At 38.7% G+C, this 27,323-nt stretch overlaps 1 protein-coding gene across 2 annotated transcripts; it reads left to right on the top strand.

Moving 5' to 3' along the window:
• The first annotated feature begins 85 nt into the window (after positions 1 to 85).
• Positions 86 to 24,243, top strand: C9 (complement C9). 2 transcript variants are annotated; one of them, XM_066339844.1, is made up of 12 exons: positions 86 to 199; positions 5,662 to 5,779; positions 6,454 to 6,601; positions 7,861 to 8,008; positions 9,667 to 9,805; positions 11,281 to 11,499; positions 14,433 to 14,673; positions 15,961 to 16,089; positions 20,536 to 20,714; positions 20,923 to 21,151; positions 21,911 to 22,090; positions 24,088 to 24,243. In XM_066339844.1, the coding sequence occupies exons 1-11, from the start codon at positions 114 to 116 to the stop codon at positions 22,069 to 22,071; spliced, it is 1,797 nt and encodes a 598-aa protein (XP_066195941.1). In that variant the 5' UTR covers positions 86 to 113; the 3' UTR covers positions 22,072 to 22,090; positions 24,088 to 24,243. The 2 variants fall into 2 exon arrangements, with proteins under 2 accessions (XP_066195941.1, XP_066195942.1); XM_066339845.1 differs by lacking the exon at positions 24,088 to 24,243 and adding an exon at positions 23,712 to 23,991.
• The last annotated feature ends 3,080 nt before the right edge of the window (positions 24,244 to 27,323 follow it).

Here is a 27,323-nt window from a genome sequence, read left to right as displayed (position 1 = left end):
CATTCTTCAGCACACACTGCTTTTTGTTTGTTCTCTTGGTAATAAATAACAAAAGGAACATATAAATAAATTACAATTTCAGTCACGACAAGTCTAGTCTGTTCACCTACAAAATGAGAATCATGCATGTTATTCTGCAGCTTATAGTCATACTATGTACTGTTGAGACTGTTGCCTCAGTCTGGGGGGAAAGCAGAAGGTAAGTGCTCTTTTTCTTCTGCAGCTGTCTCCACTGTTTTGTTTCTCTAACACAGAGCATAAACATTCAGTGTGGACATTTTTAACAGTACCTTGCCCAGACAATCCTATGAAAAAGAAAACTACTTCATGCTATATTTCAAGGAGGCAGATAACAATGATATATTTGTTTATTTTGGATCTATGTGACACAATAAAGGTGCCTGATAGCAGTTAAAGGCATATTTTTGCAGGCAGGTGAAGCTCAGATTCCTTTTTTCTGTTGTGTGCTCTATGAAAATCCCTAATCTCAATCTATTTCTTTCTGAAACTGCCGAATTTTATGCTGACAATGCTTCTCTTAATATTTAAAATCTCCTAGACAGATTAGTTCTAATCCTTGGAAATACAGCCTTTGTGTTTTCACTGCAAGTATCACTAGGAGGACAACAAAGGCCTAGTCCCTACCAAACGCTTATGTGAAAACAACTAAAGAGCTGCGCTTCCAGAAATGTGTAATTCACAAGAATGGTCAAAACTAAATGATGAAAAAATGTGAGCCTTATAATAGATATATGTTGAAGCAAGTCCAGGGGAAGCCATTACATTAATTAGAAGACTAATGGAACTCCCCTATAAAAACAACAACAACAACTGAGAAATCTGGGGCTGTTCAGCCTGGAGAAGGTTGTGTGGAACCTTTATAGTCCCCAGACCTTCCAGTATCTGAAGGTGCCTACAGGGAACCTGGAGCTGTTCTCTTCATCAGGAACTACAGTGATAGGAGGAGAATTAATGGGTGCACTGAACCCATTACTGAAGGGAGAAATATGGTTAAATATTAGGAACAGGTTCTTTACTGTGGGGGTGGTGAGACACTGGAACAGGTTGCCCAGGGAAGCTACGGATTACCAACACTGGGAGTGTTAAATGCCAGGTTGGGTTAAACTTGGAGCAACCTGGTCTGGTGGGAGGTGTCTGCACACAGCAGGAAGGTAGGGACAAGATGGTCATGAAGGTCCCAGCTAGGCAGAGGGACCCTTTTCACTAGACCAAGTTGCTCAGAGCTCCATCCAGTCTGGCCCTAAACACTTCCATGGATGGGGCATACACAACTCCTCTGGGCAAGCTGTACCAATTCCTGACTATCCTCACAACAAAGAACTTCCTCCTGATACCTAATCTGTAGCTACTCTCTTTTAATCTGTTCTCCTTTATCCAGTCACTCCATGCTCTTGTAAAAAGCCCCTCTGCATCTTTCTTGTAGGCTCTCTTCAGGTATGGGATGGCTGTAGTTAGGTCACCCCTAAACTGCCTCTTTTCCAGGTTGAACAATCCCAACTCTCTCATCCTTTCCTCACAGGAGAAGTGCTCCATCCCTCTGATCATCTTAGTGGCTTCCCCTGGACTCTCTGACAGGTGCCTGTCCCCCTGTGCTGGGACCCCAGCTCTGGATGCAGAGCTCTGGGTGGGTCTCACCAGAGCAGAGCAGAGGGGCAGAGGAGAGGAGCCCCTCCCTCCCCTGCTGCCCACGGGGCTCTGGATGCAGCCCAGGACACATTTGGCTCTCTGGGCTGTCAATGCCATGGCCGGGGCATGTCCAGCCTCTCACCCACCAGCACCCCCAAGTCCTTCTGGGCAGGGCTGCTCTGGCTCTGGTCATGCCCAGCCTGTGCTGACACCAGGGGTTATCCCTGCCCAGGTGCAGCACCAGCACTTGGCCTTGTTAAACCTCATCAGATTCCCAAGGGTCACTTCTTGAGCTTGTCCAGGCCCCTCTGGATGGCATCCCACCCTTCAGGAGTGTCAACACTCAACCACTCAGCTTGGTGTCATCTGTAATTTGCTGAGGGTGCACTCAATTCCTTCATTTGTGTCATTAATGAAGATACCAAAAAACACTCAGTACAGACCCCTGAGGGATATCATTTGTCACTGATGTCCATTGGGACTCTGAGCCATTGACCTTTAACCTCTGCATGTGACCATCCAACAGCTTTCTTATCCATCTCTCAGTATGGAACTGTATCCATCTCTCTCCATTTCAGAGAGAAGAATATGGTGAGGGACCATGTCAAAGGCCATACAGAAGTCCAGATAAATGACATCTACAGCCCTTCTCTTGTCCACTGATGGAAGCAGTCCATCATAGAAGGCCACTAGATTGGGCAAGCACTTGCTTCTTATGTTTTGACGGTTATTACTGTTTTAACATTCAGATCCAATTAAAGCACAGGTCTAGCATGTTCAGTTAGAAATGGTCCAGACAGAGGATATAACTATCAGAGATAATCCATAGCAGGCAACATTGGCTAGGAGCTTGGCTCCGCAGCATACCAAAGGCTGTACAGCTTGAAGATGGTGCTAGCAACTACAGTTGGCAAATAGCATATGCTCTCATGTGAAGCTAACGTGTTCAAGAGAGATGTGCCTTATTTCTTTGACAGTGATAATTATAAAATCAAGACCTTTTTTTGAGTCATCCATTTTGTAACTGATGAAGTCAATAGCTCTCTATTCTGAAGTATGACTCAACAACTAATCACCAGAGCCATGTGGCTAGAGGGTGTATAGAGTGCAATCCAAGACAAGGTGCAATCCGTTCTGTGTACTGATTGTGAAATGGCTTTTGCTTTCCAAAGAGTACTCTTCTGTCCCTGAAACCTCTCAATAAAGGACAGCAGAGAAGGTGTTTTGATTTCCATGCCCACCTTTGAAGTTTGTGCTCTCAACTGTCACCTTCAGTGATGCTCTTCAGTTTTTACCTGAACTGTTTTTACCTTCTCTACTATTTCATTTGTGTGACATAGCATCTGTTTCAATGTGGTTTTTCAGTAACACTTTTTCTTCAAATTTAATGTGGAGGTGACAAGTTTGCAATTTTTTGTATCTTGATTATTTTAAACATTGTTGTTGAATATATGTGCCTTTGATTTCCCATATAATCTGAATAGTGGATGCATTAGTGTTGTTTCAAAGTTTATAGATAATTTGCAATGAGATTTTTCTGATTTTTATTTTTATTTCCCTGTGCTGAAGTAAATTCAAAACCCTAACCCTGAATCTGCAGCAAATCATGTCAACCTCATACACTACACTGGAGAAGGCCCATGGGTGTGTGTAGACCACCCAATAAATATTCTTGCAAAAGTTGGTAAACTTTTATTATCAAAAAATAATATAATCACTTAAGTTGGAAAAGATCTTTAATTATGTTCTTTCCTGAAAGTCAGTCAGAGACTACCATCAGCTCTTGTTTGCAGACAGTGTGTGGCAGGACTTCCATTTGCATTGGAGACATCAGTATCTTCTGCGTATGATTTTTACTTAGAATGTAAATAATGCTTTACAACCACCTCTGGGAGAATCTTTAGGACCTGAAGTAGCTTGATTCTAATCGTTTCTTTAGGCACAAGTCTGCTTTCCATGATTAATCCTTATTGCCTTTAAGGGTTTTTGGCTCTATATTTACAGCAATAATTTAACGGTTAAGAAATACATTTCAATGTAAATGTGTCTAACATCAGAATACTTTGTAATTGGTAGGAATAAGATAACTTCCAGACATTCCATCAGATGCTACAATATATCTTATGGGTCTAGCATGTAAGGGTTCTCACTTCTACTGTCTTTAAGGACAGTCTGTCTGCCTTCAACCCAAGATGCCAGAATAGATGTTGTTACTCAGAGGTTTGCAGTCTTCCATTAGTAAGAAGATGGAAAGGCATCCTGCAGATGCAGTACAAGCTGATCCTCATCCATTTACCAGAGCAGGAGATTTTAATTTTTTCCCACTGTTGATTCTACTGTCATGCTGAGTGGTGGGAAACACATAGAAAACTACAAGAACTTTTTAAGGATTACTTGCTTAGTATGAGGTACCTGTAAGATGAGCTACTTACAAATGGCAGAGTTGATTTTGAAGAGGCTAGGGAGCTACATCAAATTTCAAATACAATACTTGTCAGAATTTTGGAGAACTGCTGAATACATTGAAAAGTCTAGGTTAAAAGGAACTTCTGGAGATCTTCTGTTCAAAACAGGGCTTTTGATTAGGCTAGCCAGGGGTCCTGACAGTAGACTGGCATACTTCCAGGGAAGGACAGTCTACCATTTCCCTGGGTAACCTATTTCTGTGTTTAATAGTTGCCATGGCAAAATCTTGGGCAAGTCTGAGATCCCTGAGTTAGTTAAGGCTTGATAGCTTTGATAAGAAGTTGGTTTATTTTCTCAATAAAAACTTAGTACATATGTAAACTTAACATAGAATAAATGGCACCAGAGACTTGGATGAACTGCTGTCTTTGTTGGCCAAACTGCAGATTTCTTCATCTTATGGAATCAGGTTACATTTGTTTGGACACCTGCAGTATTTGTACTGTGTATGGGGGTCAAAGAGCTGAGAGCAGAGCCCTGCCTGCAGTGAAAACCCATAGGTACCTCCCACTGCAGGAGCTGCAGATCTGCCAAACAGCTGGGCTCAGCAAAGGTCCCATTGTACAGCAGGGGCAAGAGCATTAACTTGGAGAGATGCAGAGAGAGAATTGCTTCACAGGGAATGAATACTCATCATATAAGGCCGAATTGGAGTAAGTTACTGAGGGTAAAAAAAAAAGCAAGTCAGACTTCAATGCTCCTTTATTCCTCTGCTACTTACCATTGAAGATAAAGTCACCAGTAAGCTACCAGCCTTGGCTTTTAAACTTGATAGTCATTCCATAATGCATCAGTTTTTAAAATCTGCCAGTGGGTGCTTTAAAGAAACCTGATTTCTATTAAGTAATGGCCTTACATGTACTGCAGACTGGAAGTCTGATGATATTTAAAACTGAGCATCAAAATGAAAAGTCATTCTAAAAAAAAAAAAAAAAAAAAAAGGCCTAACTGCAAGAGTATTCAACTTGGCAAGCTGAAGAACAGTGAGATAGCTAAACATGTCTGTTTTTTCTAGCAATGAAAATTATCCTCTTACCAAGTAATACCTTTATTTATGAGTCTTCTTTCAGCTCTGGAAGGCAAATATGCTTTTATCCAGGGTTAAGAGCAGCACCATCAAAGTCAATTAGCTAAAATCACAGAGACATATTGAAGTGCTTCATGCATTTGATATGTGCTGCTGTGTGTTAGTCTTTAGCTTTACTCATTGGGGAGCACAACCACTATCTGAATGTAGGTGTTCTTTGTGTATTATTGTTTCATTCTCTTCAATAACATGACCCACCATAAGAGCATTTGTGTGCACAAAGATCTAAAAAAGAGGAAAACACCTGGCTTATTAAGTCTTCAAAGTTGTTTTTAATGTAATTTTCAACCACCAAAGAATTTAATATTAGGCAGCTGTTGATACAACTAAGTACTGCTATGAAAGTGAAACAGAAATCAGGTTGAAGATGCTTTCACAATATTGGTCTATGGTTTAAATATAAACTCACATGTGATTTTAGTATACTGCCCAGGACTGTACTGGAATGTTTTGTTTGACAGCTCTTCAGAAAAAGCTGTCCACAGGGAAACAAGGGAACTGAATGCCCCATCTCCAATACACTGCAAACTGAGCAGCTGGAGTTCATGGGGGCCCTGCGACCCATGCACCAATCAAATGGTAAGCTGTCCTTGAAAGTCTTTGTTCCAAAGTGACAAACAAAGGGCTATCTGTCTATCTGTAAGTTACGAGAAAGTGTCAGATTGCAGCTCCTAATACTTTATGTTCATGATTTGATGAATAATAATGTAAGATTTGAAGCCATAGAGTAAGACAATACTACATCCAGTAGTGCTCAAGTATACTCATTCAAAAAGTTTTCTTCATATAAAGTATCTGTTTTGGCCATATGTGTGTTTCTGTTTAAAATGTTATTTTTCAATATCTTTTTTCCTTTTTTAAATTAAAAAGACAAAAACCAAATAAACAACTAAACAACAACTAAAGAAAAACAACTAAACAAACAAACCCACGATTTCTTTCCCAAAGCAAATTTTTATTTTCTTAGGAGAGTTCTTTTAAGGCTTGAAAACATACAAAATATAAATGAGCCATTTCCACACTGGAGTGAAATAAAACAACAAAGTAAACTAAATAGTAAAAATTTAGCATATTTACATACTATCTAAGTATTATTAATAATAATTGTTAATTCAATGTTATTTTATCCATGAATTGTGCCTGTGGGTTTTCAAAATGTTTCGTTTTGAAAAGCTCTAAATTCAGCTGGAAACCCTGAAGTTCTGGTAGAGTTCTCTTTCCTCTCTGAGCAATATTAATATTTTTCTTCCAAGTTTCGCTCCAGACATGTTGAAAGATTTGGGCAGTTTGGTGGAAAAGCATGCCTGGATGCCTTAGGAGAGACACAAACCTGTAACCCCAGCGAACCCTGTCCTGAAGAACTCGAACCAGACTGTGGTGCAGACTTTCAGTGCAGTTCGGGTAGGTTTTTTTGAGCCATAGCAAGAAAACCAGTAACTCAGAAACCACATTTTAGTTCTGTGAATAAGTTACATTAGCCTCATGCTAGCATTTAAAAATAGTCCATGGACAGGTGAGTTCAAAGCCACAATGCCAAAATCACAGCAGCCAAACTGCTTAAGTAGGGGTACATTCCTCTCATCTTTCATTTTAATTTGCACCTAGTTTAAATTCTTCTGTAACTTCTACTCCATGGTAAGAAGCTGATCATACTGACCATATCCTTTCTTCTATCTTAACTGCCCCACTTGCCACTGAATCACTAGATTTTATGAAAAAACACCAGGAAAACAACTAAGACTGAAGGAATTTTAACAGAATGGATATGGATATTTACCATTCTAACTGGTATGATAGATGCTAGTTGGAGAGCAGCATGCATCTAGATCCAAAATAAGATATACATTGTAAAGAGATACAAGGCATATGAATGTAGTGCTCAAGATTCTTCATAAATTAAAATAAAGTAGGAAAAGTTAATAGTAGTAAATCTAGTAAAAACAAAACCAGAAAGATGAGATATGAATCTGAAGTTCTAAGCCATTTTTTATATTGCTTTTTACTCAAATACCGAAAAGTGCAAATAAGCAATTTAAAATTAGAAATTAGAGCTTTAACTACTAGTTCACAGGGATTGTGTGGCATTTACAGAGGAGATTGATGATATCAAAATGTTGCTTTATTATGCAACAGCTAATTTACCAAAGTCTTTAAATTCTGTAGGAAAGAAACTCTGAGTCTTTGTAAAACTTGTGATATGTAAGCTCAGAAAATTTACTGCTTCCTTGTTGCTTTGGAACACAAATCACTATATTTTAAGACACTACATGTCCATACACTACATATACATAACAACAATTTAAATTATTTAGAAATAATTTTTTGTTGATATTGAATTGATATTTCCCTGTATTCTCTTAATATAAATAAAAAAAATCAATCTACCTAACATTTGAAATCTACTATAGAAGTCTAGGATGCAACAATTTTCTTCAGATGAAAGCAGTCCTCCTGTCACTTTTCTCAGTCATCCTACTAACTTATATGTAACTGTAGTATGCAGGGTTTTTTCATTTGAAAGTGGCAGAGCATAGGACTTTAATCCCTCCTGACAACAGTAGAAATATACGTAGAGGAAGATCTTAAAGAGTAGCTGAGGGTGCCGTTTAAAGTTCATCTTGACAAAAATGCATTCAAGCAATGTTTTATTCCTTGATCAGGTCGATGTATAAAGCAAAGACTCGTGTGCAATGTAGATAATGACTGTGGAGACAATTCCGATGAAGATGACTGTGAATCTCCCCCACGATCACCATGCCGAAACCATGATATTGATGTGTCTGAAGTTGGCAGGACTGCAGGACAAGGGTAGGTAGTAAAAAGAAATATTGAGCCTAGTGAAGAGTTTGGGATTGTCTCAAAAGCCAGCTGAAAAACCTGGGGCACAGTAACATTCCCAAAAGAGGAATATGAATCATGGTAGCATTTGTATTCAGAAATGCTAAGTAGCATTTGCAAGAACACTTAACTAAGACTTTATTTTGTACACTTGTGAGGATAAAATATGCAGACTGCATAAATCAATCCTAATGTTAGTAAACAGAAACATACATACACGTCACATGAATAAACTTACATTTTATATAAATGTAAAGTTTATAAGTATACAGATTTGCTTCTAATGATATTTCACAACCAATCAGTAATTTTCAATTACTTTGCTAAAATGTATATATAAAAGGGAGAAAAATATCTCTTGACTATTTATACAACGGGATGCCTTACTTTAACAACACTTTATGTGCAGCTTTCTTCCAGTATTGCATTATCCACTTCCCAGATCTTTGTTGTTTACAGGAGCTTTCATCATTAATCTAAGTTAAAAATGAATCTTTCTGTTCTCAGACCCTGCTGGATTTCTTTCATCTCTAACAAAAAGAAAATGTGACATACTGTTTACCTACACATAGAGTTAGAAGGCAGCAATCCAAACCAAACAAAAAAGTATACCACAGCAGCACCGTATGTTTAACGAAAATCATACATCCTTCTCATTTCACTTCTTACTGTGCAAGAGGAAAAATGCTGCTTTTTTAGCACGAGGAAGTAAACCAAGTATATAGGCATTTTAGAAGTTTCTATGACAATTTGTTACTAATATCTTGCATGAGAAAACGTTTATTGTACAGGTACAGAAATGACACTGGTGACTTCGATGACTTGTTTGCCACTTTCTAGAGAAAGATACACATACATTTGCAAGATGTAAAGGGTAAAAATACTAAAAAGATATTGGAAACATCTGTAAATAGTGGAAATACTGAAGAGATTGAAATGTATGAAACAGTCACAAAAGGGCAAACAAATTATACAGAATCCTCTAAGGAGTTGTCTTTGGAAGTATTTTCTGTACATCAGTATATAGATGCATAGAGCTATACAGCTGATGTGCCTGCCTCTCTGGTTTTGTAATGGTTTAGGTTTCATCTCTTATTTTTGCTCCAGGAAATGCTGCTATTCCACTAGGTCACACACTGCTAGAAGAGACAATGCTGGAGTAGCATTTAGATTCCTTCTAAAGATTTAATGGATGTTGTATGCACTTGATAACCAAGTGCTTACCAGCAAACAAACTAATATAAGTTGTTAAAATATCTATATGGCTGTTGATATGTACATTTTAAATCTACAGGGAATGTCTTCTCACAGATGTACTTGTCAAGAACAAATATTCTTTCTCACAAATGCATTGGTCAAGGAAAAGTGCTTTTTACCTCCTTTTGTGCCTAAAGTTTTCACTGTGTTTGAGGCTTAATGCCTTTTATTTCTTTATTTTTTATACATGACCCTTCAAGAAGTTTACAAAAGATTTAACTATCTGCAGTACACAGATGAGAAACCACAAGAGATGAGTCAAGCTGCTTGGACGGAGCAGGATTCAGTTCCCCAGCTATAGTCTCCATCTCTGTCATGTGTGCTGACACCCCCTCTTTTGAAATATAACTTTTCTTGTATTTCTCTTGTAGAATCAATGTTTTAGGGATGCAGCCAATGGCGAGCCCATTTGACAATGAGTTTTTCAATGGTCTCTGTGACCGGGTGCGTGATGGGAACACGCGGACATACTACCGCAAGCCGTGGAATGTGGCTGTGCTCACTTACAATGTAAGTCTCAGTCCTTTGCAAGATAGGATGTGTTTAATTGAATTCCAACTCCTGGCACACTTTTGAAAGTATATCAGCATATCTTTTCAGTCAGGCAGCAGCTGATTAGGCTTTGCTACAGTCCAGAAGAAAAGATGTTGTTATCATATACTTTGGCAGTTAAGCTCAGTTATGCCAGAAAAACTCCCACACCTTCATGCTGCACCTGTGCACAATAAATTAAATTATCTTCCTGGAAAGCTTAAAATATCAGCAGAAGAAATGAACAGAAGATATACAGAAAGCATGACAATACCAAACTTCTGCTAGGTAGAAGAGCAAATAAGTTACATTTTCAAGGAAATAAAAAAGCCACTGATAAAAAGGCAGACATAATATTATAATATTGTGCTCCTTCTTGTTTTTTTCTTAACAGCAATGTTTTTCCCTGTCCCACTGGGAAAAAAATCATTAGGCTTTTAAGTTTCAGACTATGACTTTCACTGAGATTTGAACAAGAAAAATGTTAATGATTGTTGAAAAAAAGTCAGATGCTTTCTAGAAATCAAGCACAATTCTGTCTCCTAAATTACTGTAAGTAGGAACTTGATTAAACAAATACACTTTAAACGAGATCCCTACCAAAATGAGTACATCTGACCCAGAGATCTCTGGTTATGTTTATGCACTGTTAAGACAATTTTCAGTTGCTAAAATGTGATGTTCTACTAAAGTGTACTAAAATAAACACCACTTAAACAGGTATTCTGAATTAGTTATAGCTTGCTGTAAGAAGGCAGAGTCATAATTCTGACTTATTTCACAAGTCGGGAGCTTTTAGCAAATCTTAACTGTGTTTTAGGAAAGAGAAACTGTTATTCCTCACATAGAGTCTTAGAATCTCCCGAGCTGGAAGAACCATTGAGTCCAACTCCTGGCTCTGCACAGGACACTACAAGGGTCACACCTGAGACCATTGTCCAAACAGTTCTTTGAGCTCTGTCAGGGTGGTGCTGTGACCACCACCCTGGAGAGTCTGTTCCAGTGCCCAACCACCCTCTGGGTGAAGAAACTTTTCTAATATCCAAACTAAATCTCTCCTGACACAATTTCAGGCCATTCCCTCAGGTCCTGTCACTGGTAACCAGGGAGAAGAGATCAGTGCCTGCCCCTCCTCTTCCTCACGAGGAAGCTGTAGAGAGTGTAAAGAGGCTGTTGACACATATAAATTACCTTGACAGTGTTACATGTAGAGATTTAATATTCACTAAATTATTGTCATTGCAGTTTTCTGTTCACTTTTCAACCACTGAACTGATCCCTATGAGGCAGTTTGTGGATGGAGCGATATGTCCATTTGGTTTGGTTTAAAAGAAAAAAGAGCTGTTACAAAATATGTAGATATGCTCTGTAAAAAGTACAGTTTTAAAGTGCTATAGATTTTTCTACTACTATCTGTTGTTTTCTCATACAATCTTTTGTCTACCTTTTCTCAGACAAAAGCAGACAAAACTTTCTCATCTCTGTACTACCATGATCGTGTGAAAATGATACAAGAAGTTTACAGAGAAAAACAGAAATATTTCAGTGCTGGCTTGTCTGTGAAATACACACCTACTTATGGAATGAACAGAACTTCTTTAGAAGGAAATTTCAAATATGACTACAGAAAGAATCATACCTTTGCAAATATTCTGCAAATCTACGAAGAAAGGGTGAGAATAATTTTTTTAAGGTTTTAATGTAATTAAAATCATTATTTGTACTACAGTTTATGCAGTGCTAGAATTAGGCAATAATAATCTAAGTATTCTAGCCAGCTGCTACTTTTTTTTAAATTTTGTTTTTTTAAAAAATGAAATACTGGTGACAATAGCATTACAATTTCAGACACAGTCAAATGGCAACTCAAAGTATCTTGTTTTTCCCACTGTTTATCTTTGACAAGCAAGCACCTTCATCTTCATCAGGGGCTTGCTGTTAGAAAGGATCAAGACCTCTGGTCTCATGAGGATTAAAGAGCATTTCTGACCTAGTGTAATGTGGGCAGATTAGATCAAGCCTTGTGATCAAAAATTTTCACTGAGTAGGGCTAGAATACATAAACACAAAATAAATTTTAGGAATAATGACCAAAAGGTCAGATCTCAGACACTGCAGTACATCTGTATTAATAAACTACCCAGCACTATAAGGCATGAGCACTTTACTAGCATGCTGTCATGACTTTAGTCAGTTCAGTGCTAGTTCTCATAAGCAATGCCCATCCTGCACTTCCAAACAGTATGTTTGAAGGGAATGTTCCTGTAGACAGTCTGGAAAAAGCAAGCCCATTTTAGATTGCAGATAAGTCATACCTCTACCTGCCCTTTGAAACAGTGGGAAGACCCTACCCTATTTTATTCGATAGTAAAGAAACAGCCTTAGCATTTAGTGAGGTCAAAATTAGATAGACCACAAAAACCAATGCTAAACATGTTGTAGTTGCAGCAGACAAGCCCCAGGCAGCTGCTCCTTCACTCCCCCAGCAGCAGGCTTGGGAGAGAATGGGAAGCATAAAAACAAGAGAACTCATGAGTTGAGATAAAGACAGTTTAACAGGAAAGCAAAACCCATGCAGATGAGCAAAGCAAAATAAAGAATTCTGTCACTGCTTCCCACAGGAAGGCAGGTGCTCAGGCATCTCCAGGAAAACAGGGCTTTATCACATGTAACATTACTTGGGAGAACAAATGCCATCACTCCGAAAATCCTCCTTTCCTCCTTCTTCAATCCACTTTATATACAGAGACCAATGTCATACGGTATGGAAAATCTGTCACAGATGTGTCTCCCCCAACCTCCCAAGCACCCCAAATTTCCTTGCCAGCAGAGCAGTACAAAAATCAGAAAAGGCCTTGGCTGTATATAAGCAATGTTCACCAATAACAAAAACATCTCTGTATTATCAACCCTGTATTCAGCACAAAACCCAAACACAGTCCTGTGCTAGCCACTGTGAAGAAAATTAACCTTTCCCTCAGCCAAACTGAGCAGAACTGAGCATTATGGCCTAATCCAGAAGCTGTGTGCTAATGAAATTAACTGGTCAGGTCATATACCCTTTTCTACACTTTATGCCAAGGCCTGCAATTAAAATATGCCATCACATACAAAGCATATCAACTCCATAGAGCTGAAGTGCACCATGTGCAAGGAATACTGGGTTTGCCTCAACTAATTAAAACTTTCAAGTTTGTCACTCTTGTTGTCTAGGACCCATTCAGAGCTCTGAGGTGAAATAGATATAAGGGAAAGCTAAGATAAGTTTTATTAATGATTAATTAAAATAATGTTGAAGACAAAGATCTGCACTATAAAAATAAGCTGAATCCAGCATTGCCTTTGTACTGGTATAAGTTTTCTTGGGAGGGAAATAAATAATTTAAACCTCAAACCATGAATTTTCACAGACATAAAAGATCAAGTTCTATAACTCAGGGGGTCTTAATGTCTGCTTATAGTCTAGTGGCTTGTGACAGGAGTTTTGGACTCAAATTCTTGCTGAGAGATCATTTCAGAGAATGAGTCACAATCTGTCACAAGCAGAGTTCCATCACTGCAAAGTCAAGGAGCTGCAGGGTAGTGGAGTGACATGAGATCCCTCAAGGGCCCAAATGAAAGTTAAAATCAGTGTCCTGGAGGTGCCTGGAGAGAAACAATCTGTGTATGCTGGTTGGTAGGAATGTTGCACCTACAAAAATTTCCTCATAATGATTTCGTTGCCTGAAGATTTCTGCCAGTCTTAAGCAGACTCTGAGTCAGCAGTTTAAAATCCTTTAAATGGTTCTGGATAACGTGATGGTCTGGTGCTAGGTCCCTTTTACATTCCTCCTATTGGGCACTACTATTAAGGGAGTCACATAAATACAGCAGATAATAATGGTGTTTGGAAGAATAATGTGTTCCCTTAGAGTCTTAAGTGCAACTATTTCACAAGAATTTATTTTACAAGTTACAGCAGTAGCTACGTCTCAATTTAGAATATGATATAAAATCACCTGGAGAGTAACTTACAAAAGTATCAGTTGCTATACGTAAACTTACAATGTATGTATGGCTCAAATACATAATATGGAGCTTTTTCCTCATTAATTTTCCTTTATGGTGTTGGTTTGGGTTTGTTTTTTTTTTTTTTTTTTTTTAAATTGCAGCTGTGTCCTGACAATATGAGAATAACAGGGAAGTGAACCAAAAAGAGAGAGAAATTAGATCTGCTCTGATTATAAACAAAGAGGAAACTCCATCTGATGTGAGTGGGCAGCTTCTGCTATTTAGCAAGCCATGTAGAACTACTTTTCAACTTTATGAAAGTCAGAAAGCCACTTTTCAGTAGACATTGTGCTTCAAGAGACCTGTTGTCAAATAGATCACAAAAGTCTTGCTGAAATGAGTAAGGGAAGAGTTCTACCAAAATAGAACTAAAATAACTCTCTTGCTGCTTCCTCAGTTCAGATCAGAGAGCTTTTTAATTTTTATAAAACAAATTTGTCCCACTTCCATACTGCTAAATGGAATGCCATGTTGAAAAGTAGCTTCTTTACAGGTAAAATAGAATAGATTTTTATGCTTTTCATGCTCTCTTCTCTTTTCCTCTCCCTGCATTCAGAACCAAAGCTTTCTGCATGTAAAAGGACAGGTTCAGCTGGGAAGGTTCCAAATTCGGAGTCGTGATATCCGTCTCACAGACACCTTCCTTGATGATTTAAAACTTCTGCCTGCTGAATATGACAAGGGGGAGTATTTCAAATTCCTAGAAATTTATGGAACTCACTATGCAGTCTCTGGAACTGTAGGAGGAAAATACGAACTTGTTTACGTGTTGGATAATCATGCTATGTCTCAAGAAGGTATGTTTTCTGTTCCTATGACCAAGGTCCCAGACTTTCAGAGACGTGGTGGTAGATCTGCGTATGTGGAAAAATACTGAGAACAGCGCAGTTCAGTGCATGCTGCTTGTGGCACACCAGTAACCTTATAGAATTACATGAGTTAACAGAGAAAAGAGTCAACCTTTATAACTTACAGAACTATCTGAAATCTCTGGTTTAAATCTGTGACTGAAGGGCAAAAACACCTTAAATAAACCTCGTGAATACATTAGCAATAATTGCATTATTCACAAGAGATGTCCAAAGACAAGAAAACCTGCCTAAATCCTATTTGGAACTTTGTAGCATTTTGTGGCACAATCACTCTAAGAGCATGGAGGTGACAAAAAAAATAAAAAATTGAAGTCCTTTCTAGAAACCACATGGAGCACATGAGTGAGTTGAAATTGATTTCATAGCTTTTAACATTCACGCTGGAATATTCTGTGCCCTGATTAAAATAAGAAAGCTGAAATTTAATCTTCCCTCATGTGCAGTTTAGATATACACAGGTTTGTGCTGGATTAAAGTGATCATGCTGGAATAAAGCGAGAAAAAGCAATTCTCATATTGATTTTGGAGATCAGAAAATAAACACTTGTGGCTTGCAGCACCAATAACAATACTACTATCAAATATTCAGGCTATGAAAAGGGACATAGGACAAATTTCATTACCCACTACTAATCTGTTCAGCACCTGGAGATTGTAGTTCTGAATTTTTTAAGTCCCAATTTTAAGCAAAATTCTTTCTGAACACAGTGCTGGTTGCAGATGATATGTTTGGGTTCAATAAGGAGAAAAAGGAGGTGTTGGAAACAGCAGTGGGTAGAGGAGGGTTAGAATTAATGGAGAAAGAAGACTTTTAAGAGATCAGTGGCCTTAGAAGAGAGAGTGAAAGAATTCAGTACTTTAGTCTATAAAAAGATTAAATATTGAGCAACTGCAAAAGATAAAATTTCAATATAATAAAAGGAAAAATTGATTCCTAAAGGGAGACCTGCATGCAACGAGATAATGGAAAGCAGAAATTTATTTTTGATATTTTCCTAATCATCATAGATTTCACCTGCATCTGTTCAGGTACTTCAATCACAGTCATCCTCATATTCATTACCTAGACAAGGAAAAGTAAAAGGTAAAAAGTAAAGTAAAAGGTAAATGGGATCACAAACATTTCCAATAGCCCTGAAATGTATTCTGTAATAACAATGCCTTGTTATTTATGCTTATTCGGTCTATCTAACTACCTATTTCTAATTTCAGAATTCACTGTAGATGATGTGAAAAAATGCCTTGGCTATCACTTAGATGCCGGTCTTGCATATGAAGACATACATGGCAAGTTTAATCTTGATGGTGGTAAATGTGAACGTATTCATTCGAAGAACAATTGTAAGTATATCCTTGATTCACATTATATCTTCTGCTTAAGGAAAGATAATACCAGTAGCTTCCCTTGAATAATCAATTTAGTTATTGCTGTTAGGGAAAAGACAAATCCAGCAGAGAAATACATGTGAGATTCACATTCTTCCAAGTGCCCAAGTGAAGACAGCCTGAAAATGTGTTCTCAGCATGCACACATGAAGACACCAACATGATGCATACATACATACATATACTCATACACACATACACACATACATACATACATACATAAATACGTACATACACATATACACACATCACTGGCCACAAATAAATAGATGCAAAATACAGACAGTGCTCAGGCAAACACAAATGGCACAAGTGTGTTGGAGTCCAGGACATCCCCTTGGATGGCCTGGGACCTGAGGAAAGGAATTTGAGCCCTGGACAGGGGGGTGTGGAGCCGGTCCAGGGGGCTCGGAGACCTTGGCACAGAGCCCAGGAAAACACCGGGTTTGATTTTAATCCATGGGAAAAGCTTCCAACATTGCAAAAGGAATTACAAACCTCCAGGATGTGAAAATTGTAGTTTAGCACAGTAGATGATATAGAATTCAGTAGTTTTAGAATTCTTAGAATAGAAGTAAATGGGGACAAGATGGTGGAATTTAGGTGGTACCTCATGTGCTTCTCCTTCTTCCTCATCCTCCATTTTTTGGGGCGGTAATGGCACAAAGTAGTTAGAGTGGATTGGATTGAAATGGAATGTCATTTCTAGTGTGGGCACTGGGCACTGGCACAAAATAGTAAATAACCACTACATAGTTATCTGTATAAATGTTAGGGGACATCCCCCGAGGCGGGGAGTCACCTCGTGTCCCAGCTGCTGTCCGGATCTCGGATGGGGAGCAGAGAAAATTCTGAGATATCGAATAATAAACAACACGAGAAATCTGAAAACAGACCTTGAGGACTCTGCTTTTTTACACTGACACGACTCAGGGTTTTAGAGGGCCAAGGACTTTAAACCACCTAAAGCTCGGGTGAGGAAACCCCCCCAACAAAGTGGCTTCATCTTTTTCTCCTCTCCATCTGATCAGCGGGCAATATCACAGAATCACAGAATGGTTGAGGCTTGGGAGGGTCCTCTGGAAGCCACGTTGTCCAAGGCAATACAAGCCTCAGGTATTTCAGTCTCCCCATGATATTTATATATATTGGGTTAGTGTTATATATCTCTGTCCTGGTTTGGAATAAATTAGGGAAGAACCTGTAAAGGAGTCCCCTAAACCAAACCCTCCACCACCCCTCCCCCCAGCCCTGGGTTCACAAGGAAAAAATACCTTGGAGGAAAAGTGGAAAAAAACGGTTTATTGACAATGAAAAGAACACTCCCCAACACCAAAGTGGGAAAAGGAACTGTGTTACTGTCGGGAAGGGTACTCAGCTTCTCTTGCAGACCCAGGACTTCTCCAACTTCTCAGGTCAGGTCAGGTCCGGAGCCGGTTCAAACCTTGGGGGGGGGGGGGCGGGGGACGCGGAAGGGAAAAAGAAGGAAAAAAAACCAAACGGAAGCAGCGAGAGCCAGTGGCAGGGCAGGCCAGCAAACAGAGAGAGAGAGAGAGAGAGAGGAAGGAAAAAAAGAACAGAAGAAAGAGAAACAACAGGAAAAAAAAGGAAAATAAAAAACAAAACAGACCAAGCAATAGCAAAAGCAAGCAGCAGAGAGCAGAGAGCCAGAGCAAGCAAGCCAGCAGCAGCAAAAGTAAGAAGCCAGGAGGCCCCGCCAGAGAGGGAGGGGCAGCTGCCAGACACAACAATGTATCCAAGATATGGGACATACGGGATAGGAGGCAGGTCAACCCAGAACAATCTCTGTTAGTGAGAGAGATATATAACACCAGGCCCACAGCTCCACTCCCATTGCTGGTGCAGACTCTCTGATGCACACCAAGACACACACTGTTGATGTTTCCAGGAACTGGCCTTAGGTGCTCAGTTGGTCCAGAAATTGAACCTTAGATCTTCTTAACTCCAGTTGCCTTAGGCAGAAATGCACTCATATGCAAAGAGATCTCAGTCAAGCCTAGAATGTTGAGGTCTCTCCAGCATTTGGCCTAGAAACCCAGTATCCAGCTCCTCCACTTGTCTCACTCTGCAGACATAAAATCACAGAATGGTTCGGGTTGGAAGGGACCTTAGAGATCATCTAGTTCCAACACATCATTGAAAGGGATTCAACACACTAGATCAGGCTGTTCTAGATTAGCTGAACTAGTTCTAGCTAATCTAAATCTCTCCTCTTTAAAAGCACTCCTCCTTATTCTGTCACTATTTAACAAGTACAAATATTGCCCTCCTCTCTCTTTTTAAGATTCCTTTAAGTACTGGAGGACTGCAATGAGCCTTCTCTTTTCCAGGCTGAACAACCCCATCTCTCTCAGCATGTCCCTCATAGGAAAGGTTCTCCAGCATTCTGTCCATTTCTGTGGCCTCCTCTGGACTTTCTCCACAGGGTCCCCGTCTTCCTTGCACTTGAGACCCCTGAGCTGAATGCACGTGGGATCTCATGAAAGCAGAGTAGAGGGGCAAAATCTCTCCCCTTGCCCTACTGCCCACGGGGCTCTGGATGCAGCCCAGGACACGTTTGGCTCTCTGGGCTGTGAGCGCCATGGCTGGGCCATGTCCAACCTCTCACCCACCAGCACCCCCAAGTCCTTCAGGGCAGGGCTGCTCTCTGTGAGTTCTTCTCCTAGCCTGTGCTCAGGCCTGCTATTGCCTGACCCAAGTGCAGCACCACCACTTAGACCTCCTGAACTTCATGAGGTTTTTGTGGGCTCACTTCTCAAGTTTGTCTGGATGTTTCAGGATGGAACCCAATCCTTCTGTTGTGTTAATGGCTCAATTTTGTGTCATTTGGAAGCTTTCTGAGGGTGCACCTGACCCCACTCTCTATCACTGATAAAGATACTGATGAGCATTGGACCCAAATAGAGCCCTGAGGGACACATCCCTCACCAGCCTCCACCCAGACATAGAGCCATTGACCACAACCCTCTGGCTGTGCCAGTTTCTCGCCCACCAATAAGTCCACCATTTGGGTCCATATGTCCGTCTTCAGTTGGGAGATAAGGAAGTCATGTGGGACTGCATCAAAGGTCTTAAAGAAGGCCAGGTTGATGACATCTGTTGGTTGTCCCTTGCTGACTCTTGGTCACTGCATCACAGAAAGCCACTAGATTTAGGCTACAGGAATAGCTGCTCTGGTACTTGGTTCCCAAACCACTTATCCTATATTCACCTGCTAGTCATCACACAATGGAGTATGTATGGTCACTTGCTCCAGTTCTTAGACCACAAACACCAACTGCCTATTAGCCTTTTAAGCACGTGCTGCTTGCAGCACCAATAACAACACTACTATCAAATATTCAGGCTATGAAAAGGGACATGGGACAAATATGTTAATTTAATTTCCCATAATTAGCCGGTTCAGCAGCTCTAGCTGCTGCCACACAGGGCTCTATACACATGCATGCACACAGAATAGAGTCCTTTCAACCTAGGAAAGTTAGAATTAAATGTAATGGTAAGCCAGGACAGACTGCAAAGATGAATGACAGTACACAGCAGAGAAACTCACAGATCAGTAATTTTTCTACATGCAATCAGTCCACTTTTTTTTTTTTTTTTTTTTTACTTTATCCCTTTATATCCTCGAGTTTGTGCCTCCCAAAGCAAGGTTGAACCCCCCCCTTACCAATGGCCCTCCTGTAAATATATGCTAATTATTTAAATTTGTGTAATCCCAAAATGCCATGTTTTGCATCCAGAGAGCACTTCCACTGACACATCTTGCTGCTCCATCTTGCAGGGCTAATGGCTCCCCTGGAATAGGCTGGGGAGGAGTCAAAGCAGGGCCTCCCTTTCTCTGACTACTCTGTTTGTGTTCCCCTGCCTGTCATTGTTACCCTCTGCTCCTTTATGTGTCTAGACATGGGCTTTGTTCCACATGGAATAAAAATTGCAAAAGGGAAGGATATTTACTACTACGTGTGTAAGAGATAGTAATTTTCACTGTGTCATTTTCACTGCTTGTGTATTTTAGCTATGAAGCAAAAACTCCTACTCTTCTAATTCCTGCCCTATTTTGACTTAGCTCAGGGGATACAGTAGAATTACTCATTATCTTTTTCTTGTCATCAAAGGACTGTGATCTCTATAATGTCTTTCAGTTCGTCATATCCTTTCTTCTACTTTCATATCTAGGTTTTTTAATTTAATTGCAAAATACAAGATTTCCTTCCACATAAGAGGTATGAGCAAAGAGATATTGAATTCTCCTACAACCAACAGTTCTCTCTATAATCATTGTACAAAGACGGATTGGCTGCACTAGGAGAATAGCTGTTCTTCCAGATGCATGGACATTAAACACCCTTCTTCATCCTCTTTTATTTTTTTCTGCAGCAGAAATGAATGACGATGCTATCATTGATGATGTCCTTTCCTTAGTTGAGGGGGGGACGGTTGACTTTTCAGTTAAAATTAAAGAAATGTTACTTCGAGGATCCAAAGCAGTTGATGTAGAGGATTACGTACAGTGGGCTAAATCTTTGGTTGATGCTCCAGTGGTGATACAGCAAAGGGTGAGTACAGCTTCTTCAAAGCTGTGGCTTTTTACAGTTTGAAAGATTTTGTTCTAAGATGGAGGTGAGACTCCAAGTTTATCATGAACTTTCACACATTGTCTTTATCTTAACCATTCCTTCAGATTTCTATTCTAGTGATGGTTATATCAAAAGGATTCAGAACTTTGGAAAAGTGTGTTATGCATTGGCTTTTTTTCTTCTACAGCTTTCTCCAATACATACACTTGTTCCAGTTAAGATGAGAGATGCATATTTAAAGAAACAAAATTTGGAAAGAGCAATTGAAGACTATATTACCGAATACAGTGTGTGCAAATGTGAACCCTGTAAAAATGGAGGCACCCTTGTGCTGGTAGATGGAGTCTGTACATGCCTGTGCTCAAGTTATTTTAAGGGAATTGCTTGTCAAATTCCCAAATCTACATTAGTGAAAGGTTAGTAAATACTCCAAATAAACTAAAATTATCTTATCTCTTGTAACAATATGCTGACAAAATGAGCCTTTGTAAGACCAGAAACATTTCTTAGCACCTCCTTGTATCTATTGCTGTCATATCTCAAGGACAAGGTGTGGAAGTTAAGGTAAGTTACTGGGTTCTTTCTATAAAGAGGGTACTCTAATATGGAGTTCATTGTACCACATACATCACTGTGTCTTGGAATGACATGAAGTTCATTTAAGTACACCCGAGTATTATTGAAGCTTGGTGCAGTACAGGTAAACTCATTTCAGGCAAAAGCAATCTCACCATGTCTTAAACTATTTTTTCTTCAGTTTTCTGCAAAAGCTTGGTATCTGCTAGTACATAATCATGTTTCAAAATTACTGTGCTAGTTTAATATTAGGCTGGGGAAAAGGGAAAATGATGCAGTCCCGACAGCATAAAAAATTTACTGTGCAGTAAATTCATTCTCTATGGCCAGGTTTTTAACACAAAGGTGCCCAAAATGTGCCTTAGTGTTTGTTTCCTAGCATGATAAAAATGTTGAAAGCACAGGGCTCTTAAGCATTGCCACTGACAAATAGATTTTTAAAAGCCAAATCTTTGTGATGTGTTGGTTGAGACTGCATTGATCTGCACAATCACCATAACTGAGTTGAATCATGCTCCACCTTGAAAGAGGTAGATGGTCTAATCCTGATGTCTTAATGTCTGATGTCTAATGTCTGATATATGATGTCTTAATGCCAGTTGTGACTGATGGAGGCTGGAGCTGTTGGAGTGCCTGGTCCACCTGCATCAATGGAGAGAGCACTCGAACTCGCCAGTGTAATAATCCTGCACCAGGACCTGATGGCAGACCATGCCAGGGAGAAAGCATTGAAAAACGGCCCTGTGAAGAAGGGAAATAGTTATGCTCCTCAAAACCAAGTAAGCAGTGTCTTTAAATGTGTTAATGCGATTTAGAATGAATGCTCAGCCAACACTTGGAGGATTTCAGAAATGCAGTTGAGGAAGTGACAGGTACACATTTCACTTAAAATTCTGATTTGATGCCACCTTCAATCAACCACCGTGTATTGAATGATTATATTTGTATCTGAACATTTTGACAAGTAATGTTATATTAGAGAACTCAAGATTAGAATAGAATTCTGGATAAAAACAGACTAAAAATACAGTTCTCAAAAAACCCCCAGATTTCATCTTCAGTCAGACTACCCATCAAAAATCTTATGTCTTAAGCAAAGGGAAGAGACTTATTTTCCAGGAAAAAAATAGTAAGACAGTTTGGGAGACTGAAGTCTCTTACTTGAAAAATAGAAAGCTAAAATCCAACATACTTAGTGTTACAGCAGATTTAAAGTTTCAGCTTGAAGAAATGTATTTTTAAAAAATGTCTAAGTACATGGTTTTGTCACAGGATTTGGTGGTTTTTTTTGGTTGTTAGGGTTTATTAAATTATTATTGTTAAAATTATTATTATTTACTGAAAAGCAAAACAAAAACCAACATGAAACAGAAAACAAACAGAACAGTATTTTGAGAATGTATGCTCTGGTCTCCAAAACGGCAAGGCAGACCCAAATTTCTTCACTTGCTGAAAACAGTAGTAGTTTTTATGCCCAGAAAAAAAAGTGTTTGGGTTTTATGCTGAACGTGTTGTCATAAGAACCTTATCTTCTGAGAGGCCAAAAGAGGAAAAGTGGTGGAAAGACAGAGAAGTTGAATGTTTCCCCACTGAAACAGCTTGATAGTAAGTGTTGCAAGATGTTCTCTATCGGTACCAAATATATATAACAGAAGACTTTTACTGCCCTCTCAGCTTCAGCAGATCTCAGTTACATCTAGTATTTCACCTGTGAAGCACCTTGAAAAAATCATGGCCAGGAAGACTTAACAGCCCCATAAAAGGAAATTACAAACACCTTCCTACAGTATCACATCTCTAGACTGTTAACAGCTACTTATTCCATAAGTTATTCCACAGGTGTGAAAAATTAACATTGAGAGAAGGATATGATACAGATCTGGAAGACCAAGAGTAATATCACAAGAACAGGTATAAGTAGGGTAAATTAAATAAATCAGCAAGTGGTAGATTTTAAACAGACTGAAGACTCGTTCTTCACACAAGTAAATATGGATTTTAAAACCTCAACACAAAAAAACCTTAAGATTATTAAAGGTAGATAATTAGGGTCACTCAGAAAGTCTCTGAAGAATCAATTTTTGCAGGATTGGAAAGCATTCTGGGAATTGTATTTCTATCCATTCCCTAGGTCTGTGCTATTGCCCTCTTGTTAAATTCAGACTATGAAGTTAGCCTTTACTTGACTCAACAAAGCTGGTGTTATTAAAATAAAAACAAACTTCATAAGCAGCTTAATTTGATTCCTGCACTGTATTATTAACATGTTCCTCTTCAGCCATGACAGCAAGGACGATGATTGTTCATGACATGTACATATTCACCAATGTTTCCTCTGGTATGGCACAGAAAAAAAAAATATTAACCTAACTTTGGCTTCTGGTATTTATATGGTTTCAGACATGTGGAGTCCTCACTCTTGAAGCAGAAGTCTGATATTTAAGTCCTCTGAAAGTCTATGAAAGCCCTATGAGTTTTGATTCATCCTTCACAGAATCACACAGAGTCTCAGAATGGATCAGGCTGGAAGGGACCACACTGGGACATCAGGTCCAATCTGCCTGCTCAGGCAGGGTCATCCCAGAGCATGTAGCACATGATTGTCTCCGATTGGTTCTTCTTTAGAATTCTTTTACATCACAGTAAAATTTGGAACACAATAAAATCATGACCTTAGTGAGCTATGAGAGTAAAATTTCTTTTTAATTTTGACCAAATACATATGTTGTAGCTTCTATCTCCTATCACTTCTTTACTTTTTTTCATCTTTTTTTAGAAAACATTTATGGATTTCAGATCGGTTCCATGAATCACAGTTTCTGCTGGCCAGCTAGCTACACCAGAACGGCATCGAACGGCATGATTGAAAGTACCTGCAGCTTAATTGATCTATAATCAAAACAAAGTAATAAACTATAGCTATATTAACATAGATGTGTGATACAGTAGCTATGGTTGACGTTTTATTTGTCTGTGGCTGTCATTAGAACATGAATACTCCATCTTTGTTAGTCAATGGAGTGTTCCTTTATCAATATATTTTCATAATTATTTCTAACATGTTTTCAAACTGATTTTCAAGAACTCAAATCCAGCACAATTATGAGAATAATGTATATACATCATTTGGTTGATGGTACATTGTTACTGAAGAACTTTGAAGAGTTATAACCTTCAGCAAAATGCCTTTGGAGATTTATTTCAGCCCTATTTACATCTAATTCATGGCACAGATCACCAGGATGTTTATGAAGACATGAAGCTTCAATAGAGCTGTTACACTTGCTCCTTGCAGTATTTGCAGAATAGTCCATCACTGTATCTTGACTATGTCAATGAGTTAAAGATTTTATGTGAAATCAGAGGCACATTAAAAAGGAATAGAAGAATTTTCCTATTACCATCCATATTTTTAGAAGAACTTCCAAAACAAGGAAATGTAATTGATGTAATTTTGATGTCACTGAACCTACCTGTCTGTCTCCCTCAGTAACTTTTGAACCCAGCAGACAATTTCCAGAAAACTTGTTTAGAATGAAGAGGAAGGATAGTTCTTAATGAGATATCATTTTAAAAGGCAGGAAACTTGGGAAAACATAAATCAGTGTTGCCTTTGAGGAAAAGGTAACCATGTTAACTTAGCTATACTATTAGACATAAGAAGATTCCCTTGGAAGCAAGATATAAGGAAACAGTTAACAACAAAGATATATTTGGGCTTAGTGGTTTGGAAATACAGAAATAGTAGGTGCCATCAGATCAATGAGATCAGTCTCATATACAGTGGCAGTCCAGATCAGGAAGAGTCTCCTGGAACATTTTTTCCCCACACAAGTGGCTCTAAAGACTCTAAGTGCCCAAGATTAAACATCACAAAAGAAAGCAGGAGAGAAAACAGTGAACCACAAAATCTACTGTGCTACAAAAATTAAACCAAGAAAAGGCCTTTCATTGGTCCTGCCCCCATGAACAGTCCCTTCAGGCCACAGGAATGGCAACAGGTTTCCACCAAAAGGTTTCCACTAATTAATGTTCCTAAGTGCAAACAAGGGATATTCTCAATAGACAGAACACAAACGCACCTAGCATTCCTGCAGTCTTCCTGGGACATTTCAGAAAGACTCAAGCCTGACAGGCTTTTTACTCCACTGTGCACCTGCAATAAAGCACCTTTTGGTGAAGTTCTGGTGTCTCATTGTGGGAGCAGCAGAACTATCCACCAAGAGTAGAGCTATCAGATATTAGGAAACTTTTAAAAGACAGAGCAAATTTTAAAGAGATGGATATGAAAACATTTCTGCTTTAAAAAAGTACAAAGAGGATATACCTAGGGTAACCTACCATAATCTAAGGTTTAACACACAGTGTGACCAAGTTTCTTTCCACTACGGTTAGTAACCTATCTCTGACAAGCAGATTTTTTTTTCCTAACAGCAGAATTCTCTCTGTCCGGTTATTAATGTCTTTCCTAAACTACTCATGTAGCACATGCAAGCCTTACTGATCTCTGTCCTCCTCTGTGCTCTTTGGAAGATCATTTCTGAATATGAATTAATATAAATGAATATAAATGATAATATAATTCCCACTTTAAATGTAGTTACAACTTATTTAGACACATGTGATTTCAATTCCATATTTTTGGTATAAATACTCCTACTTCCCTGATACTTTGTCATAACTTTCCATCTTCACTTTCTTAAGTTACCCAAGGCAAGCTCTTTTCAGAAGTCAGGAAAGTCAGGAATTCCTACTCATATTGTAAGCCTTCACTTAGTCACTCAGTATAGCTGACCAGAGCTGCACACAAGACTAAACAAGCCCGTGTCAGTCCTTTACACAAATTCTTTTCCTGCCTCTCCCAAAAATCATTTGCCCAATCTGCACTCAAATTACATGTACTTTTCATATTTTTCACATGTGCATGTCATTTAAATGACTCATTGTCTCCCTGGCACAAAGCAAAAAAAAAAAAAAAAAAAAAAAAAAAAAAAAAAAAAAAAAAAAAAAAAATCTTTCTAGGCTTAAGTATATAACATTGTTATTAAAATTTGGTTGAGTTCTATCACTCCAATATACAAACTCTTCTCCTCCTTCCTGTATAACCACTTGATTCTCCCCAGGATGAGAACCACTCAGTTTAGGACACCCTCAGATAACATCAGTATAGGCCCAGCTCTTGAAACACATTCTTGACCCAAGTAATGGATCAGACAGGATCAGTCCCATGACCGATGCCTGCGGATCACTGTGAGTAATCCCAGTTAAACTCAGTAAGTCCCTTTCTGCTAAAGTGATGTAGCTATAACCATCTCCTTGTCTACCCTGCACTCTTTCTGAAAGGTCACATCTCCCAAATCCTGTCACTTAAAATTCAGCAAAGGACATCACATGAAATATCTGTTAAAGCCTAGACAAATAAAGTAAATTGTATTACCTTTGCCTTAAATGCCAGCAAAACTTTGCAAAATAGGTATTCATTTATTCATTAATTTATAATCCTACTTTAGTGAAACTACATTAGATGTAGCGACATATATGTACTGTTTTCTTATTCAAACAGTTTTTCCAAAATTGTTCTTAGAGTTACATAAGTTGTGCTCAAGAAAATAAGAATGGAGCTGCCCTAGTGATTTACTGGCTTCAGGAAGATATGTTTGCTAATTGCCCTTATAAGTATCTGTAGTTGTATTTGCTGTTATCTATATAATAGACAGTATTGATATCTTCTATTAAAAGTTTAATAGAAAGCAAATGATTTGGGACTTACAGCAATACAGTAATCTTTTCAGTGCTGTAGCACTGACATTTTAGGGAAATCCTGATTTCACCCCAGAATGCAGTTTAAACCTTGCTTCTGACACAGATATGGTATTTTCTGTTATTTTACCATCATATTTATTTATCCCTGCATTGATTCATACTGAGAAGACTCTTCACCGAAAACTCAACTGTTTTATATTTAGAAATTAGACATCACCAGTATATACCAAGACCCTCTTTCCTGTATAA

This window comes from Sylvia atricapilla, chromosome Z, assembly GCF_009819655.1.
Source record: "Sylvia atricapilla isolate bSylAtr1 chromosome Z, bSylAtr1.pri, whole genome shotgun sequence".
In the NCBI taxonomy this organism is placed as follows: Eukaryota; Metazoa; Chordata; class Aves; order Passeriformes; family Sylviidae; genus Sylvia; species Sylvia atricapilla.
This window is presented reverse-complemented; position numbering and strand designations above follow the sequence as displayed.